This window comes from Chinchilla lanigera, unplaced genomic scaffold (assembly GCF_000276665.1).
Source record: "Chinchilla lanigera isolate Chin_1 unplaced genomic scaffold, ChiLan1.0 scaffold00074, whole genome shotgun sequence".
Taxonomy (NCBI): Eukaryota; Metazoa; Chordata; class Mammalia; order Rodentia; family Chinchillidae; genus Chinchilla; species Chinchilla lanigera.
Window position 1 is genome coordinate 9579048 of NW_004955475.1, and position 14003 is coordinate 9593050.

A 14003-nucleotide genomic window follows, 5' to 3' on the forward strand; every position below is an offset into this window, starting at 1 on the left:
AAGTGTGTCTGTGGCAGAGCTGGGGCCTACTTATATCCTTATCTCCTGAGTACAGATTCCTTGTTCTTTCCACTACACTAGCTAGAATTGAAACTTGGGCACTGAATAAGCCTAATTTGGAAGCTGCTTAAATCTGAAGGGAGATAGTTTTCCTGTTCAGCATCTTAAAATTGGCTAGATCTGGCAGCTGGGCAGATCCAATCTTTTGCTGCTAAGTGCAGGGAAAATGCTAAAGCTTGTGCCTGTAGGTCTTTGAGGCTAGGAACTCTCAATAGAAGAAATACTCTCTGGACCTTCCTCTTTTCCCCCCTAGGAAAGAGGCTCCACAAAGCAAATGCGGTTAGACATGGACAGTTGGCCTCTTGAGTGGCTTTACCGTGCGGATTTGGTTTCTTGGATATGAGACATTATTCTTTAAGAGGGACCTGATAAATCAGGCCAGGTTTCTTCTCCTGGCTGAGTCGGAGGAACAGAGAGTTGGAGTCAGTAAGCAAGTTTTAAAGTGAGACTATAGTGTTGTATTTAAAACTAAAACATTACCTGAGGGGCTGGGGATTTAGCTCAGCGGCAAAGCGCCTGCCTGGCAAGCGCAAGGTCGTGAGTTCAGTTCCCGGTACCGGAGAAAAACCAAAAAAAAAAACTAAAACATTACCTGAACTGAGAACGTTGTTACCGAGTCTTTTATAAGACTTCCATTCCGCTTGCTTCCACAAAATTGAGAGAGATGACGAAGGGAAAAAGAAGACAGAAACCTATGGGCACCTGCAGCCGCTGAATGGGGCTGCACAGAGCAGAGGAAATCAACAGGAGGAGCAGGAGGCTTGGGTTCAAGACCTAGTTGGAACTCACTTCGCGTGGCTACATCCTGGTGGGAACGTTGGAAGGACTGGGATATGAAGGAGGAGGGCTGAGACTGTTCTGGAAGGATAATGGAGAGGGAAGAGGAGGATCTGATGAGCATAATGCGTAGTAATTTCAAGAATAGGGCCTCTGAAAAAAGATTCTGGGAAGTTAGGTTATTTAGCCTATAAAAATGGAGGTTGATAGGTAACCTAATGTCTTTGAGTATATGAGTTATTATGTATATAATAGTAACTATTCTTTTCTATCTACCCAAACAGTAGAGTAAAAGTTTAAATGCCACAGGAGGGATTTTAGTTAAATATACCAAAGAATTTCCTAACTGTGAGCGGTGAGGAGCGATAAACATTGAACATGCTACCAAGGACATTTGCAGAATTTCCTTTCCCAGAGAGCTTTAAAAATAGAATTTAGAGAGGTCAGTTTAAGAAGCAAATCCTGCTGCCGCTTCCTCAGGACTCTTAACTATGCCTCCTCTTCTTTTCTGTTGCTTCTTAATATCTTCAATCTGTCCGTCTGTCTCTGTCTCTCCCTCTCCCACTCCCTTCCTCCTTCCTTCCCTCCCTTTCTCTATTTCCATCTCTCATTTCCAAAACTCCTTCTTCCCATTCCTCATTTCCGACTAGCCCTGACCCTAGCTTCACCCGCACCTCCTACATACCCTGACTCCTATAGGAACCTTCCTCAAGCTAAAAAGCTCAGGTTGTCCAGCTTCCCCTTGTTATCCACATCAGTCCCACCAAACTGGGCAGCTAACATGAAAGTCCCAACTCATCAACAATAGCTCAGTTCTGAAAAGAGCCATAAAGTGACCATATGTCTGACTGCTTGGTGTTCCTCCTCCTTTGGACTCAGCTGAAATATAACCTCCTTTGTGAAGTCTTCCCTGACCTCCTTAGCATTTGATCCCTGTACTAACGTAGTACTTCTACTGTCCTGTGACTGGGACTATTTCCGCATTAAAGTGGAGACCACTGAGGGCCATTTATTTCTATAACCTCAGATATGCCTGGGCGGGGGCGGCTTGAGGGGATGATATGTGATAAAAATGTCTGGCTCTGTAACAGGGATTCCCAGAAGGCTGACTGTGTCACTGGAAGTTTTAGAACTCCCAACAGTACTCCCCTGACAATATACTCTTGGCAAAGTGACTGCAAATGTAACGCTGATTCCTGTTTTTCAGGAAAGAAGGCAGGGCCACCTGGGCCCAATGGTCCTCCAGGGCCTCCAGGACCTCCAGGACCTCAGGGACCCCCAGGGATTCCAGGGATTCCTGGAATTCCAGGAACAACTGTTATGGGACCACCCGGTCCTCCTGGTCCCCCTGGTCCTCAAGGACCCCCTGGCCTCCAGGGACCTTCCGGTGAGTTTCCCCGTCTCTTTACCTACCTAGGAACTGTAAATATTTTTGCAGAGCAGGAGTGGCTGACCCTGGGAGCAGTTTCAAACAGTGGTGCTGGGGTTGGTGTGCAGTAACATACAGATCTCCTCATCCAGTGTAAAGCTAGGAGTGGGACAAGCCAATAGGCCCTGGCCTGCTCTAATTTGTTTGTACCACCTGTTCTTGCCCCATGTCACCACTTCCATCACAATCCCTCCCGTACTCTAAGCCTCCCTATTATGGACCGGTAGTAAACTCGTCAGAGCCAGAGCCAGAGCCAGAGGCCCTGGTGGCTCATTAGAGTTCCAATGGACAATGGATTTGGTCTGCTCTGATTCCCAGCATCTAGCTCTACATACTGATGTTTGCGTGGAAATACGCTATGAGGAGGAATGTTGGGGGCTGGACACAATGACAAGCCCTAGGATAGTTCTCATCCCAGGAACTCTGAAGTGCCTTTCTGATAGATGCAGACAAGTAGTCATTAATGGTTAAGTAGTCGGAAATTTATGAGCTGCTCAAGCTGTGGGTGCAGCAAACCCAAGGACCAAGGCTGTCCTGTCCCAGAACCAAGTGCCTCAGGAGCTAGATCACTGCCCCATCACACTGCCCATTTAAATAGCATTCATCCCTTTGCATCTTTCTTCAGGGACCAGAGGCCAGCCAAAAGGTAGAGCTGCAGATCCAAACCTGCCTAATTGGATTTAGTAGGAGTCAGAATGCCTGCACTTATGTCAGTTATTTCTTTCTCCTGCTCCCATCCTGTAGCATGGGGTTGTAAAGAAATGGGCACTTTATAGCTGATTTGACTAGGTCCAAAATTCAGCAGCAGGGCTCAGATTCTCTAACTTGCAATTCAAACAGGGCTAGGAGTGTTACCATGGCCACAAGAGACAGAGTTAGGGCTCCCTCCCCCCTTAATCCAATCACTCCACAAATATTAATCGAGCATTTTCTGTGCACAAAGAAATATATGGCTAAGTGATCCCTGTTCTCGTGGAGTGCGTCCTAGAGGAGAAGAGAGACAAAGAAACAAGATCTTCACAAATGACAATGAGCTCTCTGAACACAACAGAAAGGGAACAGAAGGCTGGAGAAGCAAGTGCCATTGGCACCTGCACCCTGGCGCGCCTTCTCTCTGCCCTCCCTCCCGGCGCTCAGTGGGGCTTGCTTGGGCTGATACTGGCAAATGACCAACTTCCCTCCCTGGTGCTGTTCCCCCAAAACGAAGGTCAGGGATAGCAAGGAGAAAGGAGGGGCATCCTTTGCCCTCCAAGGGTCCTGCCTTGCACTTGGATTCTCCCTCGGGCTCTAAGCCTTGGGGAAGAAAGCTTAGGTCAGACTAGCTGCAGGGAGCAAGGCTCAGTGCCCCCTGCTGCTGAGCCGAGGAGAAAGAGCGGCGGAAAGAGCATGCCCTCTGACCGGACGATCTTATTTTGCAGGTGCTGCTGATAAAGCTGGAAGTAGAGAAAACCAGGTTGGCTGGGGCTTGCTCGCTTCCTGGGGAGGAGGGGAGGCTGCAGGCCTAGAGATACCTTTAAGTCAGTTCCCAGTGAAATTTCCTGAGGCTTTATTTTGTGGGATGCCCTGGAGGTTCGAGGTTTTCATTCACAGCCCTGCCCTAAGCTATGAATAGGAAGGCTTTGCCCTAGGGCCTGCCTTTAGCTAAGGGAACCTAAAGTGGCCAGGACCATTTTTCTTCCTTCCACAAAGAGAGTGAGGGTCATCACATCCACGTTCAGTAGTCAGCGGAAACGAACTGCCAGTCAGGCCTGTTCACCTGGGCTGCCAACTCCCCAGCCACCCTGCTGGCACTCAGATGCCTGGGATCAGAGCTGAGAAGTTTAAGAATATGTCCTTGAAAAACAGCCAAGAAGCTCCAGGCCAAGCCCAGCCTGGGCTTCTCCCTTAATGGGCTGAAGGGCTCCTCCCTAGTCTTTGAGCTTCCTAATCTGTCTCTATTGGCAGGTTCTGCTGCCTGGCCTTGCCTTTTCTCATCACAGCCGCCGCACGACAGCTGTTTGGCCACAGTGATAAATCTACACAGCTGCGCAGTGCTTGATGGTTTTGTGGGGCAATTTTATATCCATCACCTCATTTGATCTTCAAACGTCCCTGTGAGACAGGCCAGACAGCAATTCTTATAATCCCTATTTTACAGTTGGGGAAATGAGGCTCAGAGGCAGTACATTTGGCTCCGGTCTCATAGCAAGGAAGTAGCAGATCTCCAAAATCGTATTACCCCCTCGTAGAAGTATAGTCACTGACAAAACAAGCCGGAGGAGAGGGATCAGGGTTGGGATGCAAAAGGAAGGACTAGAAACCAGGGGTAGAAACACGGAAACCTGTGGCCGAGCAAGCAGCCGTGACAGTGACTACTCTGTCCTTGTCCTCCCAGCCCGCCGTGGTGCATCTACAGGGCCAAGGGTCAGCAATTCAAGTCAAGAATGGTAAGAATCAAAGTGGGCTTCCCCTAAAAGGAGCTTCTCCCTTCCCTCATCCCCACCCTCCAAACAATCACTCAGTTTATTTCCTCCCAGGCCTCGGAGGTACCCTTAGCATAGGAGGCCATTCTCTACTCCATACTGCCCTCTGCTGGATATCCTGCGTAACTGCTAGCATCCCGATCGGTTGCTGTACCCAAATTGCATTTAGGAATCACTAGTGAGGGAGCCGAAAGGGACCTGAGACATCATTTACCTAAGTATTCTTGAGGGATGTAGGGTAGAACAGAGTCACCATGGAGATAATATGAAGTTTTATAAGCATTTGCACGATACAAATCGGAAAAGGCAACACTACGTAAAGTTAAATTCGTGTCTGATGGCTCTGCACAGAAAATGGATGGAGGGAGCACATCTCTCAGGGAAGTGGGGCATTCGATAATCTCCAGGATATACACATAGATTCTAGTATCTGTCAAAAGGGAGAATGTGTTTAACGAGGTGGAGAAGCGCTGATTTAGTATAATCCCTACATTTATAGGTGGGGAGGTAGAGCCCCTGAGAGATTGGATAATACCATAATAAATCATGCTGCCTTGTGTCTACGTGGTACTTTAGGGTTTCCAATGTGTTTTCTTTGTCTTCTATTTCTCACAACCACACTATGAGGTAGGTATCAGCTCCTATTTACAGAGATGGAAATTGAAGCCCAGAGAGGTTAATTAACTGGCCCAAGATTTCATAAGTTTAGGAGCTGAGATTCAAACTCGTACCGCTCTGACTCTTTGATTGTGCTAGGCTACTCTAATTTACACTCCCTTGAATGGTTAGGTTCATTTTATCCCCCAAAGAGACATGAACATTCATTAATGAACAGCACTTTGAAATAATGTCCAGTCCCTAGGCTGCCAAAGGTCTAAGATGCATGAACCCCCAGGAGCCTTAGAAAGCACAAACTAGTCAAGGTGCCAGATGCTTAGCGGGCTTACAGTGAAAGGGAAGGATTTTGAGTGAGGAAACAGTAATTGAGGGTTAAGATCCCCGTTACATGGGGACAGCTTCTATGGTAAAGAGCCCAGTCAATTCTCAACTGGCTTTGTTGAGCTTCGTTAATGACTGGACTTAACGGGGCCGGAGATATAGCTCAGCAGCATAGTGCCTGCCTGGCAAGTGGGAGGTTATGAGTTCGATTCCTAGTACCACCAAAAAAAAACATGATTGGACTTAACTGTACTCTAGACTACCACCTGGATGCCTGATTTAATAGCCTCAGAAGTATAAATAGGAACAGAATGGCACCAAAAGCCAAAGAGTCCTGCTGGGGACCAGTTGCATATGCCCCAGGACCCTAGGTGAATCATGATCACCGTCTGTCCAGGGAGGACTGGGACAGACAGGAAATAGATTTGTTTGGGTGTCTACCGTGCTGGTGGACTCAGTGTTTTTCTGTGCCAGCAGCTGCTGATCTCACTCTTACTCCAGCTACCATAGTAGCTACCCACTACCAAAGAGCAAGACTCTTTCTAGCACCTCTGTACTAGTCCACGCTGACCTTTTGTCCCACCAGAAATAGTGAGGAGGTCGGACGTAGGCCTCTTACACCTCAGAGACGCAGGCTTCCTGAACTGGACATAGATGTTAAGAACATACTCTCTTGGGTGAAGAATAAGGGGCAGAGAGAAAAGGCTCCACAGGGTTAGGCTTTCGTCTGTCGTGATGGGAAGCAACATCCCTCTTTCTGAAGGCTGGAAGGGGCAGTTTTCCTCCACCCTTACACACTAACATTCTGTGATTGGTGTAAAGCTAAAATACAGACGCTTTGCCAAGGGTACCTCAGCCCCTAGATACCCTTCCCTATCCTTCGGGCTGCTTGGACTGCAACCTGGCGGTCTATCCCCCACTCTCATAAAGATTCCCCTCACCTGCGGGGCCTTGTGACTGGCAGCCACCAGCTCCGGCCGCCATGCGGTCTGAATCACCCCTGATCCCCGAAGACCCTCCCGATACACAGTTCATTGGGCTGAGTGGTTTTCTGGGGGCCTTGGGAGGCTTTCCACAAAGGAGTGAGCATGGTGGAGCCATAGAAAGGAATCTCTCGCCGAAAAGAAAACTCATGAACCTGTAAGACAGGAGAGGGATTCAGGCCCTATGGCTGGGGAAGCAACACTGAATAATAAAAACTAGCCTGCCCCTCGGAGCCTGAATTTTGCCTGTGCAAGGCCCATAACAACAAAGAAAATAGGGCAGTGAGCCCTCTCTTCCTGGTGCCATCCTACCAAATTCCAGCTAGAACGTGTTGGTTAAAATGACCCTTCCGGATGGAAGGGGCAGGATCGCAGGGATAAACACAGACTAACAGACCCCAGGAGCCCTGAGGCAGCCCTCGCATCCACTTTACAAACAGCACAGCCACTCTGCTTCCAGATGCGCTTCTTGAAGCTTGGCCTTCTGGGCCTTCTCAATCACACGGGCCGGGGTGGAGAGTTGTGTACTGCTTGGTATTGTTGCTATTGCCCAGATTATTCTGACATGTACTGAGTGACTGCCCTTCTCTCATACTGAGATCTTTCAGGTGGAGTGCTCAATGACTGGTCTCGCATCACGATGAACCCCAAGGTGTTTAAGCTACATCCCCGCAGTGGGGAGCTGGAGGTACTGGTGGACGGCACCTACTTCATCTATAGTCAGGTAGAAGTGAGTACGGTCTCAGGCCTAACGCTTCTTATATCCAGAATGCAGATCCTGTGCAGGCCACATGGGTGCACTGTGGAGCCAGCCAAAGCCACGCAATGGCAAACTTCCTGCTTTGGCTGCTGAGGGGGTTGGGGGCACCGACTGGGAGCGAACTGAAAGTGGGGAGCTGTTTGTTTCTTTTCATTTGTTCCCCCTAGCCAAATATCATTCCAAAACTGTGAAAAGGGGCCCTTTCCATACCCTGCTAATTACCTGGTGCAGGGTCCCAGGCTCTCGTTTCCCTTTGGAACTGTTTATTTCTACTGCCAAACTTGAACTTGGTTTCAGCATAGTTTTTGAAAACCGGTTTCTGGGCTGCTGGGAATGCTTCCACAACGCTGCTAGCTTGGGCGTTAAAATGAATTGTACTCCTTCGGGCTTTCTCTCCACCTCAGAAAGATTTCTGACTGCCTTTCCTTCCTCTTTCTCCCATCTGTTTCTGCCTTTACGTTTCTGTTTTTACTGCCTCCTTCCTCCTGTCATTCTCCCAGGCCTTTCTCCCTTTGCCTTTGTCCTTTTCTGGCCCTGGGCCTACTCAGGTCTGCCAGTGTCCGCCCCCTTTCATCCCTCATTGTGTGCCTCCACTGGGGGTTTCCTCAGAGCTAGAGGCAGGTGAGCCTTGAGGCTGGGGCTCCTCTGGGGTGGACAGGGCAGAAGGACTGTGGAGCCAACAGATGAGTTTCACAGGAGAGTGGCCAGAGAAGGTGGCTTAGCCGTCGTTTGCTGCCACGCTGAGCACTCCAGCATAGCTTAGTCCTGACCCAGTATGGCACCTCAATATACACTGCTCCCACCGAAGGGTCCATGGAGGGAGTCACCTTTCTCATAAAGTGATTTAGAGTATCAGATAAAGGTCCCAACCCCTATGGGACATGTGGATATAACCCGCAGTGTCCTATGGACTAAGCTCTATTTGGTGGCAGAGAATCAAAGCTTGGGATGGTGTGTGATGCCTAAGGGTAATAAAAGATGGAAGAACTAAGTTGTTGGACATAAGAGAGACTCAGAAGTTGTGTCTGCAGGCTGGGAAGATCCTCATGACACCAAGCCATTGAGCAAAGGTTCTTGCTTCCTGCTGGCCACAGAGTAAAATCAGAGGACTGAGCTTTGCCCCTCCTATTTCGTTCGACATCCCCTGTGGTAGATAGTTGTCCATCGCGCGGCATCTGTTTCCTCAGTCATCAAATGAGGAGTCAGGGGTGCTGGGACTCAGGGAGGTGGGCTTGGCCGTGGCAAGGGGCTGCTGAAGCTGAGGGAGCTTCTCTTGAAGAGGGCAGAAGTCGCAAGTCACTGCCGGGGTCAGTGACTTCTAAGTTTAGTCACAGATAGGCTTTGGGGATTGAAGCTGGAAGTTAGTTCGTGTCTGAAACACGGGTCGAGCATCTGAGGGGTGCACACCACGTGCTTCATGCTGGGGTAGGGTGATGGGTGTGATGACAGGCAAACACACAATTTTTGTCCTCCCAGAGTTTGCCATGGGTATGCTATTGTAAGAAAGGTTTGCTTAACTATCCGAGCTCCGGGGACTATGGGAAGGACAGCCTATAAGCCTGTCACCCTGCTCCGACTGTTGGCCCTCTAGCATGCCTGCAAGCGGCACTGCCCTTCCCCAAGGTATAACTGGCAGCTCATCAGAGAAGGTTCTGTCTGATCACCCCAGGGGAGGGCCCCCGACCTCTCTTTCCTCTCTTCCCCAATCCCTTCTCGTTGCCTCTCACCCAGGTCTACTACATCAACTTCACTGACTTCGCCAGCTATGAGGTGGTGGTAGACGAGAAGCCCTTCCTGCAGTGCACCCGCAGCATCGAGACGGGCAAGACCAACTACAACACTTGCTATACTGCAGGCGTCTGCCTCCTCAAGGCCCGGCAGAAGATCGCCGTGAAGATGGTGCATGCTGACATCTCCATCAATATGAGCAAGCACACCACCTTCTTTGGGGCCATCAGGCTGGGCGAAGCCCCTGCATCCTAGATTCCCCCCATTTTGCCCTCGCCCATGCCCCTGCCCCAGGTTTGGGAGCCAGGACTCCCAGAACCTTTAAGTGCTGCTGTGTAGTGAGGTACATTGGCATTGCAGCCAGAGAGAAATGCACCAGTGCTATTTATTCCCAAGTGATTCCATGCTGACAAGGCCTACTTGACTTTCCAGAATGGCCTTAGTTAACAGAGAGTTAATGGAGCCCCCAGGGTTTACAGGAAGCACAACTTTCTTTGGCTCCACATTGACTGGCTTAAGGCATAACAATTCAACCCCGAGGTCCCTATTGTCCATTTTATCATTTGTTGCACTAACTTGAGGATCCAGAACAGCAGGCCAGAGAAAGTGAAGGTGCCCTCCAGACTCTGGGGGTGACCATCTGACCCCAAGGGGGCTGCAGCTTCTCCCTTGGCTAGGGCCGAGGATGGGGTGGCGTTAGGTTGCAGTCTAACGAGAGTACTAGGGAGGGAAAAGATAGACGATTGGGGCAGAGACTGGGGGAGAAAGCTGCCAAGCAGGCGTCCTTGACAGTGGAAGCACTCTTGTTCCTCTGTGCTGTGACCTCCAGGAGAATCGGAGAGCTCTTCCCACTCAGGCTGAGAGCCACACGGCGACGGCTATCTGGGCTCCGGAGTCAGGAGCTTTGCTCTCCCTTGGAATCATCGCAGGAATGGTCACAACCCTGCTTGCATAAGACCCTGAATCTGTGCTTGGGGCCTCATGTCTCTCACTTTGTTTACAGCTATGCTCTGTGCTCAGAAAACTCCCTGGGGCCCCCTCCCAACTGCCACCCCCCCAAGCCTGACTACAACTCCTCCCATCTTCTTTCTCCACAGAGCCTACCTCTGTCTGAGACAGGTGCTTAACCTGGGACCTGTGCTCACATGAGTCTGAAGTAGTCTTTAGCTTATCGGATACAAAGAGAATTTTCCATTTATTAAGCAAGTGTTATTCATCTGATTCCAATCGAGCTGTGTCTGGAGGGAAGGGGTTGGACCAGATGATCTTCAAAAATCCCTTCAAGGTCTAATAAGAGGCAGCTGCCATAATCTTTGAAATTCCCAAACCAGTGGTGACAAACCTATGGCATGTGGGCCACAGTGGGCTGTGCGTATCACTGAAAACTCTAAAAGCTATGCCATCACCACCTTAGACTGGTTGGGCAGCAGCAAAGCAGAGCTTTTCTCCCTTGCCTGAAAGGACAAGAGGTGGGAATCAGTGGGCAGATTTGTCTTAAGTTTGCTGCAGCCCTAGTGATCGTTAAGCCAGACTTTATCTGCGAGGACAGCAGCTGGTGGCCTTCTGACCAAGTTTCTTCAGAAAGCCACGGCAGAGCATCGTCACCGCAGAGACCTGTGCTGCTGCTCCCGGAGGCCAGGCTTAGGAGCAGCTGGAGGCTAGGCCCAGGCAGGGCTCTGCCCCTCTAGTTCAGTGCACACACAGCTTCCCTCACCCCCGAGCTTCCCACCTGGTCATGCACTAGGATCCTTCAAGTGTCTTACAAGCCAGCTTCCTATGCTAGGTCTGGCCCAAAGCTGGGATTGCCACCCTTGTACAGATAGCTGAATCTGCCAAGAACAATAGGCCCTTCTTTCTGAGCTGTACCGTCCCTTTCTAAGCAACCACACTGGTCTTTCAAGGATCAGGGCACAAGGCAGTGGGCCAGGCCTCCATTGTCTGGTGGCTAAGGACAGCCTTGCAGCCCAAGATGAAATACACTTTGGGCACAGCTCCTGTAAAGTGCCTTTGACCATCTGCAGCTGTAGCAGGAAATGACAAAACTGCGCCTTAAAGCTTGCAAAGTACTTTCTGTTATTTCCTTTGAGGAGGGCAGGACAGAGATAGCTGATGCCATCTGCTGGCATATCTGATGCCAGAGATGTGTGATGCTAAGCCGCGGCTCAGGGCACTCTCACCCAGTTTAAGTCACAAACGGGCTTCAGCCAGGTCTGATACCAAAGCGGTTCCCTTACACCACAGCACTGTGTGGCATGTGGGGTCAAGAGGGGGCTCATCAGGGTGCTATACAGAGCTAACATCCCGAGAGTCCCAGGCAGAAACCCAAAGATGCACATTTTTGGTATTTGATGGTAACAACTGTCTCAAGGCTGCCAGGGGCTCTGTGGCAAAAGCATCAGATGTTTCTCTTCAAACGGCCATCAGCCTTCGAGCTCTCGTGTTCAGAAGAAAGTTATTGGAACTGTGTCCGAGTAGCAGGCCTCTGACCGCCCCAGGACTGGCGGCCTGCATTTCTTTCACCTATCCAGTGAAGCAAGTAGCTATCGCTTGCGGGCAAGTTCCTTTCGTTCTCCTCCAGGCAGCTTCCAGGAGTCAGCTCACTTCTCGCCAGTACTAGGTATGAGTCCTTATCTCATTTTCCATCCCCCAGAGACCTTGTTACTACCAGGGCCTCTGGCGCCAGGGATGGAGAGAAGACGTGTAAGAGAGGACTGGTTCTAAAGCCCAATGGGTGTGAGGGGAGGGGACGAAAAGGCTTCCGAATTGTCCCCCGAAATGACGTTCTGACCCTCAGCCCTTTCTCCAGAATGGCGGGGGCTATGGGGGCAGTAGGGTTCCTGCTAGACCCCTCATTTATTTGGAGCCCTCCAAAGGAGCCCTAGAGGGAAAGGGATAGTGAAGGAAGCAACGGGTAGCCCGGGAACCCTGCTGAGGCAAAGGCGGGGGCAAAGCGGTGAAGTGGTTTGCTGATAGAGGACCGTGGACATCGATTTACAGTTTGCAATTACGCTGATGTAAGTTTACCAGTGGGCCAAGGCTAGCATGGAGAGTGGGACAAGGACATCTATGGGTAAACAGATGACAGAGGTTTAAGGGAGAATTGCATGCAGGGGCCTCTGCCAGCTGCTTGGGCTTCAACAGCCAAGCTGGCACAAAAGGCAGCTGTCGGAGGCTGCTGGGCTACTGGCTCCCTGGAAACTAGCGTTTGCTCTGTTTTCTCTTCATCTATCCTGACCCAAATTTCTTTTGCTTAAAGGAAAGGGCTTGGTGGTGAGCAGAGACTTTGGTCCACGTGTTTTGTGTCGTTTCCAGCGGACGCAAATGGAGTCAGAGAAATTTAGAGTAAAGAGGGCTCCTAGAGGGAGTATAACCCAACCTGCATTCCACCCTGGATTAATTAGGTAGAAACTGAGGTTCAGAGAGGGATGGTGGCCTGCTCAAGGCGGTGAGCACGCTGAGACCTCCAGACTCAGCAGACAGAAGGGGGGAGTAGGAAGTCCTTGTCCCGCATAGCCCCTTATTTCTTCCCTGCACAGACTCAAGGCTGGAAGTGTTTGGCCCCCTTCAGGAGCCTGGCCAGGCAGGGAGAGCAGCTGCAGCCTTTGTCAGAGCTCTGCTTCCTCCCAAGGCACTCACCTAGCTCTGCCTCAGGACAGGCCCGCTGCCAGGAAGTCCTTAGGCTACCCTAGTGCTCCCTCAGGTCCCCTGCTGACCCCAGGCCAAGCTAGCGTGAAGAAGGAACATGGTATTTCTTTTTAATCCATTTCAGGGCTCTCTCCAGGAGGGGTTGGGACGTGTCATACCTATTCAAAGAGCTTCCAGCTAGGATAGGGTGGGGTGAACTTTGTTGTGAGAATGGCCTGGAGCAGGCCCAATGCTGCTTTTGGGGGTCAGCATCCAGTGTGAGATACTGTGTATATAAACTATATATAATGTATATAAACTGGGATGTAAGTTTGCGTAAATTAATGGTTTATTCTTTGCAAATAAAGTGCCCCCCCATTCTTCAAATTAACTGGAACATTTCCTACATGTTAGATGCTTCTTTGCAAATGATGCCACACGTAAGCTAGGGCAAGGACCAAGGCACTCATTTCAGAGGGAGCACTAGAAGGGACGATAGTCTGCCAGGGATTGTGGTGTAAGCCTATAATCCCAGTACTCTGGGAAGCTGAGGCAGGAAGATCACAAGTTTGAGCCCAGCCTGGGCACTTAGTGACTTAGTGAGAACTCATCTCAAAAAAAGAAAAAAGGGTTGGGACATAGCTCAGTGCAAAAGGCCTTGTGTTCATTCTCCTGGGGTGTGTGTGGGGAGTCTGAATTTCCAGTCAGAACGTCCTACATCCTTTCTGTGCCCCGGACTACATGCCCCATCCCTGTCACCTTTGCTCTTCTCCTGGAACCATATGTCTGGGAAGCTAGATGGCCTGCCAGAAGGAATATTGTCCAGGAGCAGAGACATGCCACGTGGACTTACAACTTGAGATTGTGCCATCTATAACAAATATTTCAGGCCTGGCACCAGAACAGCTTGGGGGAATCCAGAATTCAGCTCCTCACGAAAGTATCATCTCAATTTGCAAATGAAGAGAGCCATGCTCGCGAGATTTTAAGTAGCTTGCCCCGGGCTGTCCAACTAGGGGCAGCCTGATCTGGCTCCCAGTACTGTACACTTTCCATTCTACTGAGCTGCCTCTACCGCTTGGCCCCACGCTCCAGTGTGTGAAGCCCTGTGGAGCTTCTACTAAGGAAGGGGGTCATGAGAAGATAATCAGAGAGCAGCTCAGAGACAGCTTCAGCGGGCACTTCTCCCAACCCCGGCAGCCTTTGTCCCTGTTGTACAGGTGGAGAATGTGACACTTTAG

The 14003-nt window shown here is 50.2% G+C and overlaps 1 protein-coding gene across 5 annotated transcripts in view; it reads left to right on the forward strand.

Annotated features, from left to right (window-relative positions):
- Positions 1-13103, forward strand: part of Eda (ectodysplasin A) — a 414240-nt gene extending 401137 nt beyond the window's left edge. The window contains exons 4-8 of one of the 5 annotated variants that reach the window (XM_005401600.2): positions 2045-2224; positions 3685-3719; positions 4641-4692; positions 7259-7380; positions 9142-13103. In XM_005401600.2, the coding sequence (XP_005401657.1) occupies positions 2045-2224; positions 3685-3719; positions 4641-4692; positions 7259-7380; positions 9142-9393 (641 nt within the window). In that variant the 3' untranslated portion in view covers positions 9394-13103. Of the gene's footprint in view, positions 1-2044; positions 2225-3684; positions 3720-4640; positions 4693-7249; positions 7381-9141 lie in introns of all 5 variants that reach the window. The other 4 variants (XM_005401602.2, XM_005401601.2, XM_005401598.2 and 1 more) reach the window with 4 other exon arrangements.
- The last annotated feature ends 900 nt before the right edge of the window (positions 13104-14003 follow it).